At 52.1% G+C, this 23,821-nt stretch overlaps 3 protein-coding genes across 6 annotated transcripts in view; 1 reads left to right on the top strand and 2 right to left on the bottom strand.

Moving 5' to 3' along the window:
* Nucleotides 1-5,032, bottom strand: part of Borcs8 (BLOC-1 related complex subunit 8) — a 10,104-nt gene extending 5,072 nt beyond the window's left edge. Inside the window, exons 1-3 of the mRNA XM_008824485.3 lie at nt 4,873-5,032; nt 1,814-1,926; nt 1,414-1,478 (exon numbers count right to left, since the gene is read on the bottom strand). Coding sequence (XP_008822707.2) covers nt 1,414-1,478; nt 1,814-1,926; nt 4,873-4,909 — 215 coding nt within the window. The 5' untranslated portion in view covers nt 4,910-5,032. The remainder of the gene's footprint in view (nt 1-1,413; nt 1,479-1,813; nt 1,927-4,872) is intronic.
* Nucleotides 5,033-5,065: 33 nt separating this feature from the next.
* Nucleotides 5,066-13,420, top strand: Rfxank (regulatory factor X associated ankyrin containing protein). 2 transcript variants are annotated; one of them, XM_008824488.3, is made up of 9 exons: nt 5,066-5,297; nt 6,779-6,970; nt 10,404-10,484; nt 10,942-11,007; nt 11,237-11,337; nt 11,463-11,588; nt 11,929-11,995; nt 12,323-12,403; nt 13,147-13,420. In XM_008824488.3, exons 2-9 carry the CDS (start codon nt 6,787-6,789, stop codon nt 13,215-13,217), a joined length of 777 nt encoding a protein of 258 aa, XP_008822710.1. In that variant the 5' UTR covers nt 5,066-5,297; nt 6,779-6,786; the 3' UTR covers nt 13,218-13,420. The 2 variants fall into 2 exon arrangements, with proteins under 2 accessions (XP_008822710.1, XP_008822708.1); XM_008824486.2 differs by lacking the exon at nt 5,066-5,297 and adding an exon at nt 5,509-5,724.
* Nr2c2ap (nuclear receptor 2C2 associated protein) lies at nt 12,801-15,920 on the bottom strand. 3 transcript variants are annotated; one of them, XM_008824489.2, is made up of 5 exons: nt 15,210-15,920; nt 14,945-15,035; nt 14,456-14,561; nt 14,309-14,376; nt 12,801-13,498 (listed from the first exon to the last, which is right to left on the bottom strand). In XM_008824489.2, the coding sequence occupies exons 1-5, from the start codon at nt 15,245-15,247 to the stop codon at nt 13,382-13,384; spliced, it is 420 nt and encodes a 139-aa protein (XP_008822711.1). In that variant the 5' UTR covers nt 15,248-15,920; the 3' UTR covers nt 12,801-13,381. The 3 variants fall into 3 exon arrangements, with proteins under 3 accessions (XP_008822711.1, XP_029415187.1, XP_008822712.1); XM_029559327.1 differs by having other exon boundaries at nt 14,309-14,393; nt 14,940-15,035; nt 15,210-15,252; XM_008824490.3 differs by having other exon boundaries at nt 13,338-13,474; nt 14,283-14,376.
* Between the last annotated feature and the right edge of the window lie 7,901 nt (nt 15,921-23,821).

Genomic DNA, 23,821 nt, shown 5'->3' with positions numbered 1-23,821 from the left:
TCTTTTTGAGACAGGGTCTCCCTGCAGCCCGAGCTGTTCTGCAACTCATTATGTAGACCAGGCTGGCCTTGAACTTGCAGAGATCCACCTGCCTCTGCCTCCCAAGTACTGGGACTACAGGCGTGTGCCACCACGCCCAGCCATTATTTTCATTTTTAATGTGTATGAGTGTATTGCCTGAGTGTAAGTCCACCTGTGTCATGCAATGCCTGCAGAGGCCAGAAGAGGGTGTCCAATCCCCTGGAACTGGGGTTATGAATGGTTATGTAGGTGCTGGGATTCAAACCTGGGTCCTCTGCAAAAATAATCAATGCTCTTCACCACTGAGCCATCTCTCCAGCCCCTCTCTTCTTTTTTGGAAAGAGAATGTTACTATGCAGTCCTGGCTAGCCTAGAATACATTATGTAGGCTTTGAACTCACAGAACCTAAGTGCTGGGATTAAAGGTGTGTGTCACTCAGCCTGGTCATTCCCCCTAACAATCCCTCTTTTTTTGTTTTGACCATGTTGCCCTGGCTGGCCTGGAACTCTTATGTAGACCAAGCTGGCCTCAAATTCACAGAGATTGGCCTATCTCCCCCAGAAGATTTCTTTATGAGTATGTTGTGTGTCTGTGTGTGGGTATGTGCATAAGCATGCAGGTGACCAAGGAAGCCAGAGGCATCAGATTCCCTTGGAGCTGGAGTTACTGGTGGTTTTGCACTGATGGACATGGGTGCTGGGAACCAAACTCAGGGCCTCTGTAAGAGCAGTATGTGTTCTTAACCCCCGAGTCACCTCTAACACCCAACTCCATCCCACTCCTCTTTTTGTTTGTTTTTGAGACAGGGTCTTCCAGTAACCCCAGCCAGCCTGGAACTATGTAGACCAGGCTGGCTTTGAACTCAGAGATCCGCCTGCCTCTGCCTCCTGAGTGCCAGGATTAAAGGCATGTGCTACCATGCCTGGCCTCACCCCACTCCTTTTTGAGACAGGGTCTCATGTTGCCTCAGCTGGCCTCAAAGTCACTATGTAGTTAATGACCCTGAATTCCTGATCCTGCTACTTCTACCTCCTGAGTTTTGGGATTATAGGAATGAATGCAACATAATGCAGAGTTTAGTGTGTGCTAGGCAGGCACTCTTACAACTGAGTCACATCGGTAGCCCTGCACCTCACTTTTTTTAATTCTTTTTTTTTTCTAAAATTAAATTTATATAGTTTGTCTGTCTGTGTGTGTAGGTCAGAGGACACCTTGCAGAAGTGGGTTCTCTCTCCTCCTACCATGTGGGTTCCAGGGATTGAACAGACTGTTAGTTTTGGTGGCAAGCACTTTGCCCAGCTGAGGCACAGGAAGTGGGTAAGTGGAGGAGTTGCTCACCTCCTGGGATGCATAGCATTCTGCTTGGAGACAGATGTGATAAGGCGTCTTACCTGCAGGCATACTCCACAGTGTAGATGGCACCCTGGCTCTGCTCCTCCCACCGCTGCATGTCGGCCTGTGGGTTGGGGAGTGTCAGGAGGGGAGACCCAGCCTGAGAGACCTCCTCCTAGCTCTTTGCTTTCACTCTTCTTTGCAGTGTTGGGATGCATGCTCAGGCAACCCTCTACCACTGAGCCACACCCCAGTTCCCCAGCTCCCTTGGTATTTCCCAGGATGTTCCCACACCTTGCTGGTCTTTAACACATCCGTTCCAGATCTGTCCTCCACACTACCCAACTGGCTTAGCTGCCACATACCTCCTTTGGTGGGGCTGGCCCTCCCCAGAGAGACAAGCCCACGGGTGAGGGTGTAGACCCTGAGGAGGTCCTCAGCAGAGCTGGCAGGGCTCACCTTATGTTGGGCCAGCTCTGGCAATGAGCGGCGCACATGTTCCTGCAGCCGGTACAGGGCCACTGAAGGCTCATTGGCCAGGACATAGACACTCTCGGTGAACTTGTCTGTGACTAGGTTCAATGTAGAGGGATGAAGACAAAGCAACAAGTATTAGACTCTCATATTTTTTGGGTTTGGTTTTGTCTTTTGAGAGGGTCTCAATACTTAGCCCCAGTTGGCCTGAAACTCACTACATGACCAAGCTGGCTTCAAACTGTGATCCACCTGCCTCTGCTTCCCCAAGTCCAGGATTAAAGGCATGCACCATCATGCTCAGCATTCATGTATATTTTTAAAAATATTTTATTTTTATTTTATGTGTAAGCACGTATTGCCTGCATGTAGGTAAGTGCACCCATGTCGTGCAATGCCCGAGGAGGACAGAAGAGGCTGTCGGATCCCCTGGAACTGGAGTTACAGACCGTTGTTAGCTGCCATGTGGGTGATGGGATTCGAAACCCGGTCTTCTGCCAGAACAGCCAGTGTTCTTAACCACTGAGCCATCTCTCCAGCCCCACATTCACATATTTTTAATGATATGTGTGTCTGTGTGTAGATATGTGCACAAGAGTACAGGTACCTACAGAAGACGTGGAATACCCTGAAGCTGGAGTTACAGATGACTGTGAGCCACTCAAGGTGGGTGCTAGGAATCAAACTCCAGGCCTCTGCAAGAGCAGTACCCACTTTTCATTTTTTTTAAAAAAATATTTTATTTTTATTTTATGTGTATGAATGTGTTGCCTGTATGTATGTGAGTGCACCCGTGTCGTGCAATGCCATGGACGTCAGAAGAGGGCTTCGGATTTCCCTGGAACTAGAGTTAAGGACAGTTTGTAGCCGCCATGTGGGTGCTGGGAATCGAACCCTGGTCATCTGTAAGATCAGTCAGTGCTCTTAACCACTGAGCCAGCTCTCCAGCCCCAGCCACTCTTAATTTCTAAGCCATCTCTCTAGCCTCTCTTTTATTTTTTTAAATTATGATGATGTCTTTTTTGAGACAGGGTCTCCCTGTAGCCCCAGCTGGCCTGGAACTCCCTAGTCTTGGCCAGGCTAGTCTTGAACTCATAGGGACCTGCCTGCCTCTGCCTCCTGAGTGCTAGGATTAAAGACCTATACCTTTTTGTGAAAGATAGCATTTTGTAGCTCCAGGCCAGCCTCTAGCTTGCTGTATAGCTGAGGATGACTTTGAACTCTGACTGTCTGCTGCTACCGCTCAAGTGTTTCGAGTGTACAAGTGTGTAGCACCATGTCTAGTTTATGTGATGCTAGGGATAGAATCCAGGGCTTTGGGCATGATAGGCAAGCACTCTACCCTCTAGGTCCAGTCCCAGCCCAAATTAAGACTCTTGATCACTTAACTTCCTAGCTCAACCAGAATGGAGAGGAGCCTCCAGGCCACCCCCAAGTAGCTCTATCACCTGCATGCCCAGGGTCAGTTAGAGACAGTCACAGCAGGGCCTCATTCAGGGGCACACTGCACACTTTCCTCACCAAACTCCACTTTCAGGAGAACCTGATGGACAGAACTACTGCTGCCCAGATCCCCGGACCTCCATTCCAACACCACACCTGAGACCATGTGCCCTCGCTTTCCTGGAACTCATTATGTAGACTAAGCTGGCTTGTGACTGTGGCAATCCTCCTGCCTCTGCTTTCCCAGTGCTAGGATGACAGGCATGCCCCACAGCCCCAGCTGATCATAGGCTGTGCATACAACCTACAGGTGCCTGAGATTTACATCCCCGAGTGCCCTCCACCTGACCGATGTGGAAGCCTGTGTCCCTCACTGTGTTGGAACTAGCTGTATTGAGGAAGGTATACCTCAACACTATGCGCCCTGCCATAGCAGCGTGTCAGCTGAGGAAGGTACGCCTCAACACTATGCGCCCTGCCATAGCAGCGTGTCAGCTGAGGAAGGTACGCCTCAACACTATGCGCCCTGCCATAGCAGCGTGTCAGCTGAGGAAGGTACGCCTCAACACTATGCGCCCTCCCATAGCAGCGTGTCAGCTGAGGAAGGTACGCCTCAACACTATGCGCCCTGCCATAGCAGCGTGTCAGCTGAGGCTGTCCTCTGCAGATCTCACCAGAGCTCCTGTGCAGAAAACCTGCTCCTTTCTCTCTCCAAGGCATGTTTTCTCCCACAAGTCAGCTGCACATTAACCAGCATCCCAGACCCGCTCTCAACTACGGGCTTTCCTAGGCTAGCCAAGTCTCCAGCCTTCCTACTCCATCCATCAGGGATCCTGCTGGCCCTACTGCACAGCCAGGTCACCCCTTGCCTGCGCCAGACCAGAACTTGTAGGGGTTCTGACACCCCTCCGGCCAACAGGCAGCAGGGGGCGCCAAGTCCAAAGGCACAGATGACACAAGACCCACCTCGTTTACCATCCAGGCCTCCCACCAGAAAAAAAGAACATACTTATCTGGTCTTTATTCATTTTGTAGTGTTAGTGACCAAACCCAGACCCTTGGACATGCTGGGCAAAGTGCTCACAACTGAGCTACAGCCCCAGCCCTTCTTTTTCTTGAGCAGTCTATGTAGTTCAGGCTGGTCTTCAACTTGTAACACCGCGACCTGAGCCTCTTGAGTAGCACCAGGCCTGGCCATTCATTTACATGTTCACGGGATGAAAAACACATTAGGACGAGCGTGGTGGCGCAGCCTTTACTCTCAGCACTCGGGAGGCAGAGGTAGGAGGATCTCTGTGAGATCGAGGCTAGCCTGGTCTACATTGGCAGTTCCAGGCCACTGTAGTCCATAGGGGACTACAGAAAGACCCCGTCTGAAAAAAGAAGGGAAGAAAGACAGGACGTCATCGTTTTGCCCGCCCCTATCATGGCTACATGGTTGTCACATCGCACCAGGAGACAAGGCATCCCAAGTCCGCCGAGCCCTGCAGGCCGAGGGGGCAATGACGACTGGCCCTGTCGCGCGCCTTCCCGCACCGGCTACTCCAGGACACTTTCCGGTTAGTCCCCGGTCCCTCCAACCCTCCCGGGGCCCCCAACACCTTTCTTCCCCTTCAGCTGCATCTCTGGTTCCTCCATAGCGACTGCGGCCGGCCCAGTGTGAAAACCGAAACCGGAAGTGAGGAGACTGAGACTTCTGCCTAAGCCTCCGGGCGGAAACCATACGCCGCTGGATTCCAGTTCCAGTTTCGGGTGGGCTGCCCTCTACGCGCCGGTTTCTCAGACGGAAGACGGAGGGGAAGGAGAGAGGCTTAGGGCTTGTGTGGAGAGGACAGCGATTTCCTGAAGCTCCGGGAGGGATAACTAGTTAAGGACTGCCTACTGCCACCAAATCCTGCACATGTTCTTAATCTGAGACCAAGGCAAGGAAATTGTTGAGCAGGCGCATTGGCGGTCCCTTTAAATTCCAGAACTCCCGCCTACGTGTCTCCGCCCTCAGCCTTGAGAAAGAGCCGCTCACGCGTCGGTAAGTAGATCTGATTAGGGGGGAAAAAAGGGGCGGACCCGAGATGAACCTATACACACTCGCCGTGAAATCCTCCAGGTTTTCTAATCTCCCACCTGGGGTTTACGGTGAGAGTGTGCGCATGCGCGACTGTACTTATCAGAAGCCACGCCCATCTCTCCTGTCTTAAAGGGCCTGTACAGCTTGGTTCCTTTGGTACGTTTGGAGGGCGGGGTGCGCAGGCGCAGTCCGGGAGTTCTTGAGGTTGGGGAAGCGGTTGTGTATCAAGTTACTCTCTGTCCGGACCAAGGAAGCTAGAACGCTGAGGCAACCGTCTACAACCTGCTTCTAACTAGATTCACTGGACCAGTAAAGTTTGTGAATTGGTCTCCCAAGTTTTAGGGGACAGGGTCTTGCAGCGTAGAGGGACGGAGGAGGCTGGAGGGAGGTGAGTGGATCTCCCGGGTCACATCTTTTTTGAGCCTTATATTGACCCCGGTTACTTAGGACCCCGACCTAAGTTAACCGCAAGCGACACTGAAAAGTTCTGACTATACTGCTTTCCGACTTAACCTCGCTAAGATCTCATTTCTTCACCTTATTAAGGAGGAAACAGGCACAGCCAAGTCACGGGCCCAGGGGGGTCTCACAGCGTGTACGTGGCGGGATTCGAACCTAGATCACTGTCCAGAACCCTGGCTTTAAAGTGGTACCCTGCAAGTGCCTTGGACTGTGTTTTGATTTTCCAGCACTGGTGGTTATTCCAAGTCTCAGTTTACCAAGCCTCCAAGGGCTAGGTTGGGTATTCAGACAGTTTCTACTTAATAAGAGCTTTTAAATTACATATATATTTAATATTTTATTTTATTTTTATGTGTATTGCCTGCATGTGTGTAAGTATACCTGTGTCATGCAATTCCCGGGGAGGTCAGAAGAAGGTGTCTGATTCCCTGGAACTGGAGTTACAGATGCCGCCTTGTGGGTGCTGGGAATCGAACCTGGGTCCTCTGCAAGAGCAGTCAGTGCTCCTAACCACTGAGCAATCTCTCCAGTCCCTAAATTACATATGTATATTTATAAAATTTTTTGAGACAAGCCTAATGTACCAACAGTGTTGTGGAGGATGACCCTGAATTCTTGATCTTCCTGACTCCACCTCCTGAGTGCTGGGATGACAGGTGTACATTACCATTCCCAGTTTTATACAGTGCTAGGGATCGAACACTGGCCTTTGTGTATGCTAGGCACACAGTCTACCAACCAAGCCCCAGCCCCTTAATAAGAGCTTATTTATTAATTATTTATTTATTTATTTTGTGGGAGGGGGACATATGTCAGTGTTAAAGTCAGAGGACAACTTGTGGAAGTCAGGTCTCTCCCTCCACCTTGCAGGTTCTGGGACTCGAACTCAGGTCATTAGGCTTGGTGGCAAGTGCCTTTACCCACCGATCCATTTTGCAACCCAAGAGACTGTGATAATTACTGTCATCTCTTCCCTCTAGTTCCCCCCATGGAGCCCACTAAGTCTGCAGAGAACCTCATGAGCCAACAGCCCCCTGCTCCTGAACTGGAGGATCCAGAGGACCCTGGAGAGGAATCCACTGATGGCTCAGACACTGTGGTCCTCAGCCTGTTCCCCTGCACCCCAGATGCCATGAACCCTGAAGCAGATGCCAACACCTCCTCACTGCAGGGTGAGAGTCTGCTCTGGAGTATTTATTTCTGTGTGTGTATGTGTGTGAAGACAGAACACAACTTTCAGGAGCCAGTTCTCTCCTTCCACCTTGTGGGTCCTGGGGATTGAACTCAGATCGCCAGACTTGGCAGCAAACACCTTTATTGGCTGAGCCAAATTGCTGTCCCTCTACCTTATTTTTTTGTGAGACATTGAACCTAGAGCTCTGAGATCAGCTACCCCTGCTGGCCAGTGAGCACTAGGGACCCACCTGTCTCAGTCCGGAGGTTACGTGCGCATGCATGTCTGTGTGTGTGTGTGTGGGGGGGGGTGTATGGTGCATATACCTGACTGTGTGGTTACATGCATATATGGAATAGTTCAGAGTAGGTCATCATTGTATTCCTCCATCAGTCTCTGCCTTATTGCCTTGAGACAGGGTCTCTCACTGAACCAGAAACTCACATTTAGCTTCCAGGATCTGGCTGTCTCTGCCCCCCAGTGCTGGAGTTACAGGCACTGGCAGCCATGCACAGCTGGGAATTCAGACTCAGGTTCTTATACTTATAGAGCAAACACTCTTACCCGTAGAGCCATCTCCTAGATCCTTGTTTGTTTCTGTTTCTTTTTTTTTTGTCTTTTTGAGACAGGGTCTCCCTTTAGCCCCAGCTGTCCTGGAACTCACTATGTAGATTAGGCTGGCTGGCCTCAAACTCACAAAGATACGCCTGCCTCCCGAGTACTGGGATTAAAGGCGTGCGCCACCATGCCCGGCTCTTTGTCCGTTTCTTATGTGTATTCCTTTAATCTGGCATATGGGAAGCAGAGGCAGGTGAATCTCTGAGTTTGAGGTCAGCCTGGTCTGCAGGCCAGCTGGGGCTACAGACTCTGTCTCAAAAACAAAACAAAAAAAGTTGTTTTTTTTTTTTTCAGTGTGGTAAAATACATATAACATTTGCCTGGGGAAATGGTAGGGTCAGTAAAGTGCTTGCCACACAAGCAGAAGGGTATAGGTTCAACCCCAAGCACCCAGGAAAAAAGCCAGCATGGCAGAACACACTTGCAGTCCCAGAACTGGGGAGGCAGAGAGGGGGGCGCCCGAGGCTTGCTGGCCAGTCAACCTAGCCTAAATGGTCAGCCTCAAGTCTTAGTGAGAGAACCTGTCTCAAAACACAAGGCAGGCTGGGCATGGCAGTACACACTTTAATCCTAGCACTTGGAGGCAGAGGCAGGCATCTCTGTGAGATTGAGGCTAGCTTGGTCTACATAGTGAGTTCCAGGAACTTCTAGAGCCCAGGTTTTCTTTGCAGTGTCTAATTTGGTGTCATACTAGGAGCTGTGTCTTCTCCTTCTTCCCAGTGTTGAGATCTGGGTGGGTGGCACCTGAAAGCCACCTGCTCTGACCATCTTGTCTGAAATGGACTGGCTGCCTGTCCTTTCTTCTTTCAAGTTTCCCCCAACGCCCTCCACCGTTTTTCCTTTTTTTTTCTTTTTGAAACAGTATCTCACTATGTAGCCCAGGCTGACCTCCTGGAATTATGGGCGTGTGCCCCCTAGGCCTCGCTTATTCTATGGCCTTTTTACCTCTTGTACTTATTTATTTTAAAGATTTATTTTTCTTTTTTATTAAATTTTTAAAAATTTTATGTGTATGAGTGTATCACCTGCATGTATGTGAGTGCATCAGGTGCAATGCCTGCGGGGGTCAGAAGATGCTGTCAGATCTTCTGGAACTAAAATTACAGATGGTTGTTAGCTGCTATGTGGGTGCTGGGAACTGAGCCCAGGTCCTCTGCAAGAGCAGCTAGTGTTCTTAAGCACTGTACCATCTCTCCACCCCCTTTCTCTTGGATCTTCTTTTTGTTGTTTGGTTTGGTTTGGTTTGGTTTGGTTTTAGGGATCCAACCCAGGACCCCAGGCATGTTAAGCATGTCTTCTACCACTGATACCACTGAGCTGTATCTCCTGCCACCGCTGCTGCCTCCTCCTCCTCCTCCTCTTCTTGCTATGCATGTGTATATATTTTCTCTTGTTTGTTTGTTTGGGATAGGTCTCATTAGTAGTCTCTGTTGTTCTGGAATTCACCGTGTAGGCCAGGGTGGTCTTGAAATGGTGATCTACCTGCCCCAGCCTCCCAAGTAGCTAGAATTATGGGCCTGCACTACCAGGCCTACCTCCTCTGTACTTTTTTTTTTTCTTTTTTTTCTTTTTGAGACACAGCCTGTCTGTAGGCCAGGCTGGCCTGGAACTCTATGTAGACCAGACTGGCCTCAAACTCACAGAGATCTATTTGGCTTTGCCTCCTGAGTGCTGGGATTAAAGACATGCACCACCATGCCTGGTTTTACTTCATTTTAAAAAAAATATGATTTTTTATTTTATGTGTATGCATGTATTGCCTGCATGTAGGTAAGTGCACCCGTGTTGTGCAATGCCTGAGGAGGACAGAAGAGGCTGTGAGATCCCCTGGATCTGGAGTTATGGACAGTTGTTAGTGGCCATGTGGGTGCTGGGATTCGAACCCCAGTCTTCTGCAAGAACAATCAGTGTGGTTTGTTTGTTTTGTTTTGGGTTTTTTTTTGGTCTTTTTGAGACAGGGTCTCCCTGTAGCCCTAGCTGGCCTGGAACTCACTATGTAGACCAGGCTGGCCTTGAACTCACACAACCAGTGTTCTTAACCACTGAGCCATCTCTCCAGCCCCTTACTTCATTTGTAAAGTTTTATTTTCTGGCTAACAATTGTCTATAACTCCAGGCCCAGGGGATCTAACACCTTCTTCTGACCTCCAAGGGCATTGCCTGACATGGGTGCACTTACACACATGCAGACAATATACTCGTACACATAAAATTAAAATAATAAATATTTTTTGTGGCTGGGCGTGGTGGCGCATGCCTTTAATCCCAGCACTTGGGAAGCAGAGGCAGGTGGATCTCTGTGAGTTCGAGGCCAGCCTGGTCTACATAGTGAGTCCAGGACAGCTGGGACTACAGGGAGACCCTGTCTCAAAAAGACAAAAAATAAATATTTTTTAAAGTTTATTATTAGTGTGTGTAATTAGCGTGTATTGGGTGCATGTGTCTGTGTACATACAAGTCAGAAGACAATTTGTAGTCGGTTCTCTCCTTCCACCATATGGCTCCTGAGGATCCAATTCAAGTTGTCAGGCTTGGCAGCAAGCACCTTTACCCACTGAGCCATCTCATCCTCCCTCCTTTTTGCTTCATTTGAGCACATCTCCATACTAGCTTTACGCAACTTCTCTGTCTCATGCTGTCCATAGCTATAGGGACCCTGGCTTCTTTGCTCAGGACATTGGTCAGGCAGAGCCTTGGGGACCCAGGAAGAAGAGTGAGTGGCTGCATCGTGGGCGTGGTCTTTGGAGGCTCAGTGCTTGTACCATCTGTCTCAAATCCCCCCAGGGAAACTGAGGCCCCTCCTCTCCCTGCAGGCAGCTTCCTGAAGCACTCCACAACCCTCACAAACCGGCAGCGTGGGAATGAGGTCTCAGCTCTGCCAGCCACCCTGGACTGTGAGTAGGACCTGAGCTGGGGAGGGTCTGAGAAGAGGTGGAGGCAGGACGATCAGACATTCAGGATCATCTTTAGTAGCATTTCAAGTTGGAAGCTGACCTGGGCTACATGTCTCAAAAAACACAAAACAAGGGATTGGAGGATATAGCTCAGTTTGTAGCCCAGTTAGTAGAGTCCTTGCTGAGCATTCAAAAGCCCTGGGTTCCATCCCCAGCTCTGCATAAACTATGCATACTAGCACAACACCTGTCTTCCCAGCACTCAGGCTGGAGGTGGAGGCAAGAGGATGAGAAGGTCAAGGTCATCTCAGCTACAAAGCAAGTTGGAGGCTAGCCTGGGCTACATGAGATCTTGTCTCTAAAAAACAACCAAAAGAAGAGCCATTTTTGAATAGGGTAAACTGAGGGATGGTGAGGGGATGGGGTAGGTGAGGACTATGTCTCTCTCTGGCCCCAGCCCTATCCATCCACCAGCTCGCAGCACAGGGGGAACTCAGCCAGCTGAAGGATCACCTTCGGAAAGGTGCGTGTCACATGCCTGTTTGGTTGGTGGCACTGTTTGCCAGCTCATGGTGCTCATGTGACCTGTGAGTGCCCGTGCGTGCTTGCACCCACACGCGTGTGAGTGTGGCTTGTGTGTATACATCTGTGTGTCCCCTTCAACTGACCCTGAGCCTTGCCCCCCATTGTTACCCCATGAAAGCTGGTAGGCTGCAGGTCCCCACTCCATCCATGTCCCTCCTATCTGTCAGGTGACAACCTTATCAACAAACCGGATGAGCGAGGCTTCACCCCCCTCATCTGGGCCTCTGCCTTTGGAGAAATCGAGACTGTCCGCTTCCTGCTTGACTGGGTGCGTCATGAAGACACGCTGGGGTGTTGGCCTCTGTAGCCACTGCCTTTGAGATGGGATGCCCTGCCCGGGGTTCTGGGGGACTCCACCACTCCTCCCATCATGGCCTGTTGTGCTTCCCCCAGGGTGCTGACCCCCACATCTTGGCTAAGGAGCGGGAGAGTGCACTGTCACTGGCCAGCATGGGGGGCTACACGGACATCGTAGGGCTGCTGCTAGAACGAGACGTGGATATTAACATCTACGACTGGGTGAGATGCCACCACCCTGGGTCCATCAGACACAGGTGGAGCACCTAAAGGTGCCAGGCCTGTCTCAGGTGCTGGGAGCACAAGACAGAACTGATCTCATCCCTGATAGAGCCCAGGGCTTGGGAGACAGACATGGGAAGAGGGGACTGTGATGGCAGATGCACAGGCAGCTGTAAGAGCCCTGAGGCAGCTGAGGACAGAGGGAGGGCTTCCTAGAAAGGGCTTTTCCACAGAGGTGGGAAAAGCTGCGCCAAGAAGTGGACTGACATGGACGCCAGAGGGCAAGACACTGTGAGAACTGGGTAAAGGTAACTGGGTTCCCACCTGCCCTCATCCACAGAACGGAGGGACACCACTGCTCTACGCTGTGCGTGGGAACCATGTGAAGTGTGTGGAGGCTTTGCTGGGTGAGTAGCGGCCCAAGGGGCCCTCTAGGAATCCTGGGGTGGGGAGGGCATATTTGGGGACCTGATCTGGCAGGGTGGCATGAGTGCCTTTGTGTAAGGTCTGGCCAACTAACTTGAGCCTCCACACCCTCCGTGTCCCGAGGACTCTTCTTTGGGGGAAAACTGAGGCTTGTAGACACCCTGCCCCCATCTAGGTTCACGTGGGCAGTGGGCAGACCTGTGGCTGTACCAGGAGGGGACACTCCCAGCCCTCCGGTCTCCAAGTCCCAGCCTGGGCCCCAGGCTCTTGAATGCAGCCCCATGTCCAGTGTACACTCTGCTTTGCAGCCCGGGGCGCTGACCTCACCACAGAGGCCGACTCTGGCTACACGCCGATGGATCTTGCTGTGGCCCTGGGGTACCGCAAAGGTGGGTCCAAGAGGAGGGGAGGCTGACAGGTTACAGATGGGGTGGTCACAGAGGGGTGCCAGATGTCTGGAGTGGGCACTCCCAGCAGTACCCACATGGCACCACTGCACCACTTGCTTGGCACCTTCTCATCCTGACTCTTGGCCCTCTTGTGCTGGGGTAGGCTGGCCAGCACCCAACAGGGACAGAAACCACTATGGCAGACACACAAGCATTCAGAGATACAGAGGCCCCAGCCCCAGGATGGATGTGGATCTTAATCCCTCAACCACCATCTTCCATGTAGTGCTGAGGCTGAAATCCAGGGCTTCCTATATGTTGTGCCAGCACTCCAGTAAGCCGTAGCCCCAGACCTCAGATTGTTTCTATAGCTATAACAATACCCGAGACCAAGTGGTTTATAAAGAAATAAGATTTATTTGGGTTCATGATTTCTGGAGGCTGGGAGAGTTAAGATCAGGTGGCCAGTGTGCCTGGGGTCTGGTTATTGCTTTACTTGTGGAAAACAAGGGCAAGCTGTGGGGAATGGAAGAAGCAAAGAGAGGCCAGCCGGCTTTGCTTTAAAACCTGTTCTCATGGGAACCCAGTGAGAGCATGGAGGCATTCATTTGTCTGTGAAGCCTCTCTGGGGCCAGTGGCATCCCCAGCCTCCACTCCTACTCAGGCTTTACTTGGCTGAGGCTGAGCAGCCTTCCCGGCCTCCTCTCCTGCTCACAGCCTGTTCCTCTCCACACCTCCCACAGTGCAACAAGTGATGGAAACCCACATCCTGAAACTCTTCCAGAGCACCCTGGGGCCTGCAGACCCCGAGTGAAGACTACTGGGGACTCAGGCACTCAGGGAACAAACCGGCCGACTCAGAATTGGCTTCAAATGCAGCTCCAGGGCAGGTGATGGGAGGGAAACCTCCCCAGCAGGAACCAATAAACCTGTGCAGAACTTGAAGGGCTCCCTGGAGGAAGTGGCCACAGAGAGCTCTCATGCCTTCTCACCCAGCACTCGAAGGTGGTAGATGACCACTCGGCCAAAAAAGTCAGTTGTATCTTCAAATGTCACCTTCAGTTGGTCCACCTTCACATCAGGCAGGGAGAAGGTGTGAGCACACCCAGTCAAGGAACAGTGACTCTGTGTCCAGACTACCAGTCCCCTCCCATTCCAGGTCAGACACCACCCTTGGGCCCCATGACCAGCAGACTGGCAGGCTCTCAGTGCCTCTCACACCAAGCAAGAAATCAACAGCCACCTCTTTTTTTTTAAAAAAAAAAAAAAAAAAAAGTTTTTGTGTGTGCATAAGTGTTTTTCCTTGTTTGTATGCAGGCGCACCACATGCCTGCAAAGCCCTTAGAGGGCCAGAAGAGGGTGACAGATCCCCTGGAACTGGAGCTATGATGGTTGTTAGCTGCCAGGTGGGTTCTGGGAACTGAACCTGGGTCCTCTACAAGAGCAGCCAGTGCTCTTAACTACTGAGCCATCTCTCCAGTCCCACCTTTGATTTTTTTTTTTTTTTTCCAAGACAGGGTCTTACATAGCCCAGGTTGGCCTTGAACTCACTTGTGAAGCTGAGGATGACCTTGAACTCCTGATTTCCACTTCTCAAGTGCTAAGATGACAGATGTGCACTCCCCAGTCCCTTTGTTGTTTTGAGATGGGATCTTATGTAGCCTAGGCTGGCTTGGGGCTTAAAGCTAAGGATGACCCTGAACTCATCCTCTTGCCTCCTCCACACCCAGAGTGCTAAAGACCCATGCAGGACCCATGATCGGTTTAGGAGGGCCAAAGCTCTTTTCTTTTGAAACAGCTCCTGGCTATGTGGCCATGCTGGCCAGGAACTCTAGATCCTCCCCACTCAGCCTTCCCAGTGTCCTGGAACCCAGCAGACCTAAAGATCCCAGCCAGGCAGGATATCTGAAGGGCGTTGCTGTCCTTGGGGTAGAAGTCTACAATCTTGCTGAGAGCTTCCCCACCCAGTGAACCTGCAGCAAAGAGCAAGCTGAGAGGCCAAGGGACTTCTTTAACCCCCACCTCCCAGGGCCTTCTGGGGTCTTCCAGTACCTTCGAGAAAGCCGTGTCGACTGGAGAAGCCACCCTGGAACTGCACCTGCAGCTGGGAGATCTGGACACACTGGGGAAATTCGAGTGTCACCCACTGGGAGGGGCCCTGGAAACAGATGGGTAAATTGAGGTACATGGTAACTGCTTTGTTTGCCCTACTATGCCTGGCTTCTTATTTTTCTTTTCTCTTTTTTGGAGAGGGTCTTACCATGTAGACCAGGCTGACCTGTATGTCACATAGATCACCCACCTCTGCTCCTCATTTCCCCAGTGCTGGGATGAAAGGCACGCACCACTACATCCAGTTTCAATTCTTTCAGTCACCTGTTAGCAGGTCCCACAGCCAACAGAGGGAAGGTGTGAGCACCATCCTTTTTAGGTTACCCCAACTGGGCTGAGCTGGAGCTCCCTAAAGTTCAAAGTTCTGAAGGCACTTTGGACACCTGAATCTGCTTCACAAAGGGCTCAGGGGAGTTGGGGGCACCTCGCCTGGTCCGAGTTCCAGCAGGTCTCCTCATCCTGGTCAAAAAGATGCTTCTTTCCAAATTGTCGGCTGTTTCGGTTAAGCACGGAACTCACCCTACGGGAGACGCAGGGCTAGAGGTCTCCAAACTGGCAACCACGCATAGCTACGGCGGCCTCAGCCGGCTGGGACCGCCCCCACCAACCACGGCCCCGCCCCCAACCAACCTCACCCGCAGTCAGCGCCGAGCACAACCGGCCCGCCCCTAAACCCTGATTCCCGGAGTCGCACCTAGTCACCGTCTCTGGACAAACCAAAGACTGGGTCATCTCAGTTCCGCGAGGCCTCTCCGATGCTGAGCACGAGTTCGAACCCTGGCCGCCACTCCCCACTAGGTCCAGCAGCAGATCCTCCCGGCCACGTACAGAACAGCCCCGGCGACCCCGAGCTGGGAGAGGGAGGCAGCTCCGGCAGCCGTCCACAGCTTCGAGACCCGGAACTGCGAGCTCGCCGCGCACGCGCCTTCAACCCTGGCTCCGCCCAGCCGCCGTGCCGGGGCGGGGCTCGTGGAGCTCCTTCCCCTTTAAAGGGCTGGCGACTCGGGGTTTCAGTTTCGGCGGAGCTGGAGGAAGGATGCAAGCGGCGCCGCCGAGCACTGTGCTCTCCGTTATAGAATGTTCCCGTGGATTTCCTGTAATTGTCTTCCTGTGGAGGGACGGCTGACGAATCCCTTTCCTACCTCTGAATGAGGATGAGTTAAAAGAGGCCTTGACACTGGTGATGTCAGCAGTCACCACCAGCTCCATGTGCCCGTCCGGCTTGGATCCAAATTCAGCCTCTGAACAGCAGTCCCTCCGGAGGATTGCGCGTTTCAGGCCAACCTGGGCAATTTAGCAAGACCTGTTTCAAAATAATTTTCACAATGTACACCATACTGGCTTCGAAATCACATAGATCCACCTGCCTCTCCGCTTTCCTAGTGCTGGAATTAAAGGCATTCACCACCACACTTGGTTTTATTTATTTTTTTATTACATTTATTTGTATGTTGAGGTCAGAGTACAACTTGCAAGAACTGGTTCTCTCCTACCTTATGAGCCCCAAGATTGAACTCAGGTAGTCAGGCTTATTGGCAAGTCATCTTGCCCCACAGGATATTTTTAAATATTTTATTTATTATTTCTATTTTATGTGTATGAGTGAATTGCCTGTGTATGAGTAAGTGCACCCATGTCATGCAATGCCCTCAGGGTCAGAAGACAGCAGCAGATCCCCTGGAACTGGAGTTACAGCCGGTTGTTAGCCACCATGGAGTGCTGGGAATTGAACCTGGCTCCTCTGCGCTGAACAGCCAGTGCTTTTAACCACTGAGCCATCTCTCCAGCCCATGGTAAATTTTTCTAAAGGGCTCAGTGATAGAAGCTTGCTCAGAAAATGCAAGGCCCTGGTTCCATTACTAGAACTGAATGAAATAACAAATATAATTAGTAAATCAGTCATCTCAGCAAATGCTGTCTAGGACATTCTGGAACACTTGTTCAAGGAGTGGGCATGTTTGGCAGGTGTTGTAGGATGAACAGGAGTTGCCAAAGTCTTACATACCAGGCTAAAGACACGGTTGCTAATTGGCTAGACAGCTCCTATCCCCCTGTTGCTACCTGTTAGTTCCCTGCTCTGTAGTAAATGAGGCTAGAGTAGCGAAAAGCCTAATCCCCAATGATTCCCAAGGGGAACAAAACAAAACCAGACACAGACACTCCCAACCTGGTGGGTTCAGAGCTGAGCCATGAGAGAAAACACAGGGAGCAGGGAATCTCCCAGAAGGAAGGGGGTTTTCTGGGAGGGAACATGCATAGTGGGGAAGGAGACCAGAAGCAGCAAAGGCATAGAACTGGTGACAGACCATGGATTTGAATGAGACCTATGGAGCCATGTCCTGCTGGGCTGGAGCAGCTTTGCCGAGAGAGTGGGACCCCAGCCACCTTCCTGAATGGAGATTCTCAAGACCAAGCAGCCATTTGGTTGAATGGTCTCTGATCCATCCTCTTTCTTCCAGGGCCAGAAGGAGCTCCCTGGCATCCTCCTAGTATCTCCCCAAGCCCACTCCAGGAAGGGAGGACTGGCAGGGAAACTGGGTCACCATGGAAGGGCTCCCCTGCCAGTGCCCTGTGTGCCAGGACTTCACTTATGGGTTCCTTACCATCTAGAGCCAGCTTCGCTGGTCTCCAGGTTGAGGCCGGGAGTTTGTACCCTCAGCTGAAGTGAGGAAGGTCACAGGCCCTGGAGGAACCAAGTCTAGTTAAAAACTTGGTTGGGTGACCTCAGACCAACATCTTGACCTCTCTGAGCTCAGCTCTCTGTCTGTGAAAGGCAAGCTCTTTGGGTAGACACCTATAACAATGACTGACACTTGAGAAATGGAAATTTGTGGACACCGTCTGTCTCCAGGCAAGAACTCATTACACTGCCCACTGTTGTCTGATGTCACCTCCTCTGTAGCTCAGGACACAGTGACTGGGCCACAATGCCCAAGAAGGCTACACACAATCCCAGCCCCTCCCCCCATATCACTCCCAGCCTTGGCACAAGGCTGCCTGGCCCCCACTCCCTACCCTCTTCCCGCCTCCTCACCCCACTGGCGCCTCAGCATGAAAGAGCCTCCTGTTCATGAGGGAATTAGTGGCTCTGGGTTTCCAGCCGGCCGTCAACGTGGTCCATTCATCCTCCAGAGGAAGGAAGACTAAGCACTTCCTCCTTCCCACCCTCTCCAGGGCCCGAGGCAGGGAGGGCACTGGAGAGACTAGAGCTCCCTCTCTTTCTATTTTTATGAGACAGTCTCATGTAAGAAGGCTAGCCCCTAACTCACTATGTAGCTGAGAATAGCCTTGAACTCCTGGTTCTCCTGCCTCCACCTCCCCAGTGGTGGGATGACAGGTGTGTGCCACCATACCTGGTCTATGTAGTACTGGCCTTATGTAGAACTCAGGGCTGCATGCATACATGCTAGGCAAATGCTCTAGCAACTGAGCTACAAGCACTCCACCAACTGCACTATAAGCACTCTACCAACTGTAGTACCAACCTGTTTTGTCTTACATTTTCAAAATTTATTTTGTGTGGGTAAGGAGCAGGTGGGTACCACAGTACACGTGCGGAAAAAACTTTTGGGAGTTGATTCTCTCCTTCTACCATGTGGGTCCTGGGAATTAAACTTGGGTTTCAGGCCTGGCAGCAAGACATCTCTCACCAGCCCTGGTTTTGTTTTATTTGAGATGGAATCTTGCTGTGTAGGCTGACCTGGAAACTGCCATCCTTCTGCCTCAGGCTCCTGTGTACTGGGTGCAACTGGCTTAAGTGTAATTTGTCTGTCCATAGCCAGGTATACTTGTATGCTGCTAACCGTGCTGTGGGTATGACTATGTATCAGGAGTAGTTGGGGGCACTGCATGTACCTGTTCACATGCCACTCTGATTCTGGGTGTATTTCGAGGTTTTGGGATGCACTGCCCCTGAGACTGGGGGCTGTCTAGGAGGCTCCAGCAATCTATAGGCTTCTGGGCCACTTGCCCCTTCCCCACCTCCTCCTGCATGGCAGGAGCCCCAGGCCCAGAATGCAGGGGACAGAGGAGGTCCTCCAGGCTGGGAGTGAGGACTCTCTGGATTCCAGATTGGGACTATAAATAGTTCTTTGAGCCCTGTGGATTCCCAGGCAAAGTTCCCTCACTCAAGCCCCCAGCAACAGCACACCCGGGCCCCAGGCCAGCCCCTTTCAGTTCAGCCTTGGCACCAGCCCAGAATGGGGGTTGGTAGGAGGACCAGGAGGGTCCACTTGGTTCTGGGGCCACAGACCAAGGTTGTGGAAACTTGGACAGGACATCTCATCTCCCTGAGCCTCAGTTTCCCCAACAAACTCTAAAATGAGTAGCAGGAGAAGGCTGCCCTGCTGGGTCTGGTGGAGTGTGAATCATCCTAGCATTAGGGAGCTGGAGGATCAAATCAAGACCATCCTCAGTTACATAGTGAATTGGAAACTAGCCTGGGCTAAGTGAGACCTGGTGTCAAAAGCACGAAACAAGGGGCTGGAGAGATAGCTCAGTGGTTAAGAGCATGTACTGCTCTTGCAAAGGACCTGTGTTTGGCTCCCAGCCCCCCTGTTGAGTAGCTCACAACCACCTGTAGTTTCAGCTCTAAGAAATCCAACACCCTCTTCTGGCCTCCATGGACACCTGCACTCACCTGCACATACTAATACACAGACACACAGACACACAGAAACGCCTGTAACTCCAGCTCCTTAGGGATTAGATGCCTCTGGTTTCCTCAGACACTCATGTGCACATAGACAAAGCCACACACACACACACATAATTAAAAATAAAAATAAATTTTTGGCCAGGTGTGGTGCTCACCTCTAATCCCAGCACTCAGGAGGGAGAGGCAGGCAGATCTCTGTGAGTTCAAGACCAGCCCCACTACAGACCCTGTCTCAAAAAGACCAAAAAATAAAGAAATAACAATTTTAGAAATGTATTTCATTTTTGTGTGTCTGTACGGGTATGTGCACTTAAATACAAGTGCTTGCAGAGACCAGAGGATCCCCAGGAACTGGAGTTACAGGTTGTTGTGAGCTGCCCTATGTGGGTGCTAGGAACCAAACCCTGGTCCTCTGAAAGAGCAATACATGCTCCTAGCCACTGAGCCATCTCTCCAGCTCCAGGACAGTTCTTATACTTCATTCTGGTGCTGAGGATGGAATCCAGGGCCTTAAACATGCCAAGTAGGCACTCTACTGCTGACCCAGCAGTAGGCACCCCACCCTAGCCCCTCACTGGGGGATTCTAGGCAAGGGCTCTACCCCTGAGCCATGCCCCCAGCCCCTCACTGGGGGATTTGGGGCAGGAGCTCTACTGCAGACCCTCTTCCCCAGCCTCTAAGATCTAGGCTTTTAAAGATCAAGGACACTAGGCAAGCTTGTGCTTAGACTCCTACCTGAAGTAGAAGTAGCCCTAACACATGGTCTGTGATGTCCCCAATTAAGTGCTGATTGGACAAGGTGAATGAATGGGTGAGTGACTGACTGACTGACTGACTGAATGAATGAATGAATGAATGAATGGTACAACACAGCTGGGACTTCTAGGAGCAGTTCTGCAATGTGTCATCCAGGCTCTGTCCCTGACTCTTTTTAAAAAATTCCTTACTACATTTATTTACTGTATCTGTGTTGGCTTGCGCGTGCACGCCACAGTGCATGTGTGGAGGTCAGGGGACAACTTTTAGGAATTGGTTTTCTCCTTCCATTCTGGGGGTCCCAGGGATCAAACGCAGGTCACCAGGCTTGGCAGCAAGCTTCTTTACCAGGTGAGCTGTCTAGCAGGCCCTCTCTATGACTCTTGGCAATTGTATAACCCAGAGGCCTTTACATTCTGAACCCATTTCCTCTCTAGGAATGGGTAACAGTCCTTGGAGCTTTGGAGAATCAAGCTGCCCAGGGTTCTAATTCCCATTCTGCCCTTCCCTCCTGTGTGACCTTGGCAACCTCACCTCCCTGAGACTCAGTTTCCTTACCTGTAAATTGGGGCAGGCAGCCTCATAGGGCATGCTGGGGACATTTAATGTGGTTCCTGGGAGGGTAAAGGGATTTGTGGGGTCAGGGCAGAGTCAGGTGCAGCCTGCCTGGGGTCTGTGCTGATGGGCAATGGTGGAGGGAATCTCAGGCAGGGCAGCCCCCCTTCCCCTGCTCAGCTGGAGGCCTGGGGCTGCGCATGCGCACAGTATCCCTGTGGTCCTTTATAAGCGCGGAGGCTGCGCCGAGCTGAGAGCTGGGCGCAGGGGCCGGCGGAGCGCGCTGAGCCAGGCGGTGGCACGTCCTTTGTGCCCCGGGCCGTGGGGATGCGTCCGCGCTAAGGAGGCAGGTGTGGGGGGCCTACAGGGGTGAGCGGCTACAGGGGATCGGGCTTGGAGACAACTGCCCGAGATGAGAGCGAAGCCCCCCGGGTATGGGGATGGGCAAGAGGCGATGGGGGAGGGGAGCTGGGTTTGGGGGCGCGCGCAACGGGGAGCGGCCTCGGGAGTGTCGGGATGCGCATTGAGGAGGAAGGGGTCTTGGATGCAGACACAGTCCCACTGGGAAGGGGTTCTCGCTGCGGATGGTTCTTTAAATCAAGCAGAAGGCTCTGGGAGCCAGGGCTTAGGGAGGGGCACCCCGAGTTTGGAGAGAAGACAAGGACACCCAGTGCACAAAGCAGAGACTCCAGGACTGGGCACCCTGTTGTCTAAGCTGAGCCACCCCAGGAATTGGAAGAGGGGATTTTCAATTTGCAAATGAATGAAGGACTGCTGTGGGGAGGGGGCCCGCAATACCAGGGTGTATGCAGCTAAGTCGCCTCTGGAAAGGGGGGCCAAGACCCCCATCCTTTTGGGCTAAGAACTCGCACCGCATCCAGCCTCAGGGAAGAAAGCACAGGGTGCCTCGTCCTAAGGTGGCTCCCCGTTTTTCCAGTGGATGTGGAGTTGGGGTGCTAGTACTGTCCCTTCTCGCAGAGAGTGTGCTATGCTGGGTGTCCTGGAAAATGCTGGATGAGGGTCCTGGTGTGCCACAGAATGGATGTCTAGGACCTAGAAGGACCCCTGTGGGGAGAGAGGGACCCCCAGAGCCTGAACACCCCCACATTCTCTCAGGTCCCCAGATCTGCCCCTCACCCCCAGGCTGTTTATCCACATTGTACATTTTTAAGTTCTGTTGGGGGCCCAGGCACTGGAAAGTAGGGGGCTGGCACCCCAGGGTGGGAGAGACCCCCATCCAGGCATCACAGCAGGGCTTTGTTCCCTCTAGGATGATGGATGAGAAACAGTCTGACTGAGGCGGGCTGGGTGAGCGGCAGCCCAGGCTGGGCATGTGGGGGCCAATGAGAAGGGATGGGGGCACACACTATGCCACCCCAGGATCCTGACATCCTTATGGGCCCCTGGACATCTCTACCTCAGGAGGTGGGGGCTTTGTGTGTCTGCAGAAGGGAGGAGGGGAATGCCCCAGGGGTCAGGGCTCTCCTGTGACTTACATGACTATGGTTGGTGTATTTTGTCACAAAACTTGTGCCATCACCACAGCCAAATGTGTGTGCATTGGTCATCAAGGCCACATGGAACCCAGTTTGTGCTGGGCTGGCAAGGCAGCAAGTTGGAGCCAAGCCTGGTGGTTGTTTCCTTAGGGGCTTCTGTGGGGGGCTTCAGCTGTGGGTGTCTTTGTGTAGAAGATGCGCAGCCTGCCTGGCAAACGCCCACATAGCCTCTCTTTGTTAATGTCTCTGAAAGTATCTCTGTGTCTCTCTCCCAGGGTGTGTGTCTGGGGTGTGTCCTGTGCATAGGGGGGCAGGGGACCCAGGACCCAGGTTTACAGGGTGAGACTGAATGCAGAATTGGGGAGTCACAGAGGGAGAGGTGGGGCAGGAGTGGAGATGTCCAGCTCAGGTTCCTTTCTTGTCCATGAGTTCCATGTTTACACTGTGCGTACAAATACAACACGAGCCTCAGGCCAGGAACCCAGTGTGTGTGTGTGTGTGTGTGTGTGTGTGTGTGTGTGTGTGTGGTCAATGCCCAGACCAGAAATCCCCCTGGATTCCCTCAGTCTATCCAGAGCACGAGGCTGCTGTAGGCTGGCGCTTATATCCGATGTTTCCAAACCACAGGGTGCAGACACAGGTACACCCTGGCCCAGACGCAGCATCCCAGATGCACGCCCAGCCACACACCGAGCGACACTTGCTGACAAGTGCCTTGACTTAGGGGTGGAGAGTGTGGGAATCACACACACACTCTCTCTCTCTCTCTCTCTCTCTCTCTCTCTCTCTCTCCTGCACACACAGGCCTCCCCCTCCCCCTGCACCCTGTGGGCTCCTTCTTGAATATGCATGAGGCTAATGCATCATTCATGATGGGGTGGGCCAAGACCTTCCTGGTGATGCTACTGCTCACCTCTGACAGCCCAGGAGAGAGGTATTTTAAGAGAAGGGTGTGGGTGTGTGAGGGTGCAAGGGGAAAGGAGCGGTAAGTGTTCATGTTCGGGAGGGAGAAGTGTGAGACTGATGTGTCTGTCACCATGTCAGGCCACCTCGGGGTGTTTTTAGGGTGTTCCCAAGGCTTTGTGTACAACAAGCTGTTTTTAAATGTGATGGATTTTACAAGTCTTAGCTCATTGCTATTTGATAACTGCTGCAAAGAGTTTGTGCTGGATGAGGCTCGTTTTACAGGTGGGGAAACTGAGGCTCAGGGCAATAATGCCCCTGGTCCAGGGTTGCACAGTGTGTAGCAGAGGCAGGGCTTGAATTTGACATGAATTCTTTGTTGTTGTATTTTGAGACAGGGTCCAGGCTGGCTCCCAAACTCCTGATCCTCCTTCCTACACTTCCCAAGTGCTGAGATCAACGTTGTGTGCCAGCTTTACAGGTGGGGAAACTGAGGCTCAGGGCAATAATGCCCCTGGTCCAGGGTTGCACAGTGTGTAGCAGAGGCAGGGCTTGAATGTGACATGAATTCTTTGTTGTTGTATTTTGAGACAGGGTCCAGGCTGGCTCCCAAACTCCTGATCCTCCTTCCTACACTTCCCAAGTGCTGAGATCAACGTTGTGTGCCAGCAAGCCTAGGTGAACTCGTGTGTGTGTGTGTGTGTGTGTGTGTGTGTGTGTGTGTGTGGAGAGAGAGAGAGAGAGAGAGAGAGATTTTCTGGCCTTTCCCATTTAAGGCACTGCTGGGGCTGGGGACAGTCTAGGATGGAGGTAGAGAGGGGCTGAGGATATTTACAGTTTGGTAGCTGACTTGGGCCTGTGCTCTGCGGTGCAACCTCAAGAGAAAGCTAGCCCTCTCTGGGCTCAGAGGCACTGTGTGGCAGGCAGCACACCAAGCAC

This window comes from Nannospalax galili, unplaced genomic scaffold, assembly GCF_000622305.1.
Source record: "Nannospalax galili isolate Female #2095 unplaced genomic scaffold, S.galili_v1.0 scaffold529, whole genome shotgun sequence".
Taxonomy (NCBI): domain Eukaryota; kingdom Metazoa; phylum Chordata; class Mammalia; order Rodentia; family Spalacidae; genus Nannospalax; species Nannospalax galili.
The sequence above is the reverse complement of the archived record's forward strand: the minus strand, read 5'-3'. Positions and strand labels throughout refer to the sequence as shown.

What these genes read in the sequence shown, in the direction of transcription:
- Rfxank (XM_008824488.3), top strand. Translation starts at nt 6,787, where the DNA reads ATGGAGCCCACTAAGTCTGCAGAGAACCTCATGAGCCAACAGCCCCCT. An exon ending in TCCGCTTCCTGCTTGACTGG is followed by an intron (nt 11,338 to 11,462) that starts GTGCGTCATGAA and finishes TGCTTCCCCCAG; the next exon opens with GGTGCTGACCCCCACATCTT. An exon ending in GTGTGTGGAGGCTTTGCTGG is followed by an intron (nt 11,996 to 12,322) that starts GTGAGTAGCGGC and finishes TCTGCTTTGCAG; the next exon opens with CCCGGGGCGCTGACCTCACC.
- Nr2c2ap (XM_008824489.2), bottom strand. Translation starts at nt 15,247, where the DNA reads ATGACCCAGTCTTTGGTTTGTCCAGAGACGGTGACTAG. An exon ending in TGTCCAGAGACGGTGACTAG is followed by an intron (nt 15,036 to 15,209) that starts GTGCGACTCCGG and finishes CGTCTCCCGTAG; the next exon opens with GGTGAGTTCCGTGCTTAACC. An exon ending in TCGACACGGCTTTCTCGAAG is followed by an intron (nt 14,377 to 14,455) that starts GTACTGGAAGAC and finishes TCTTTGCTGCAG; the next exon opens with GTTCACTGGGTGGGGAAGCT.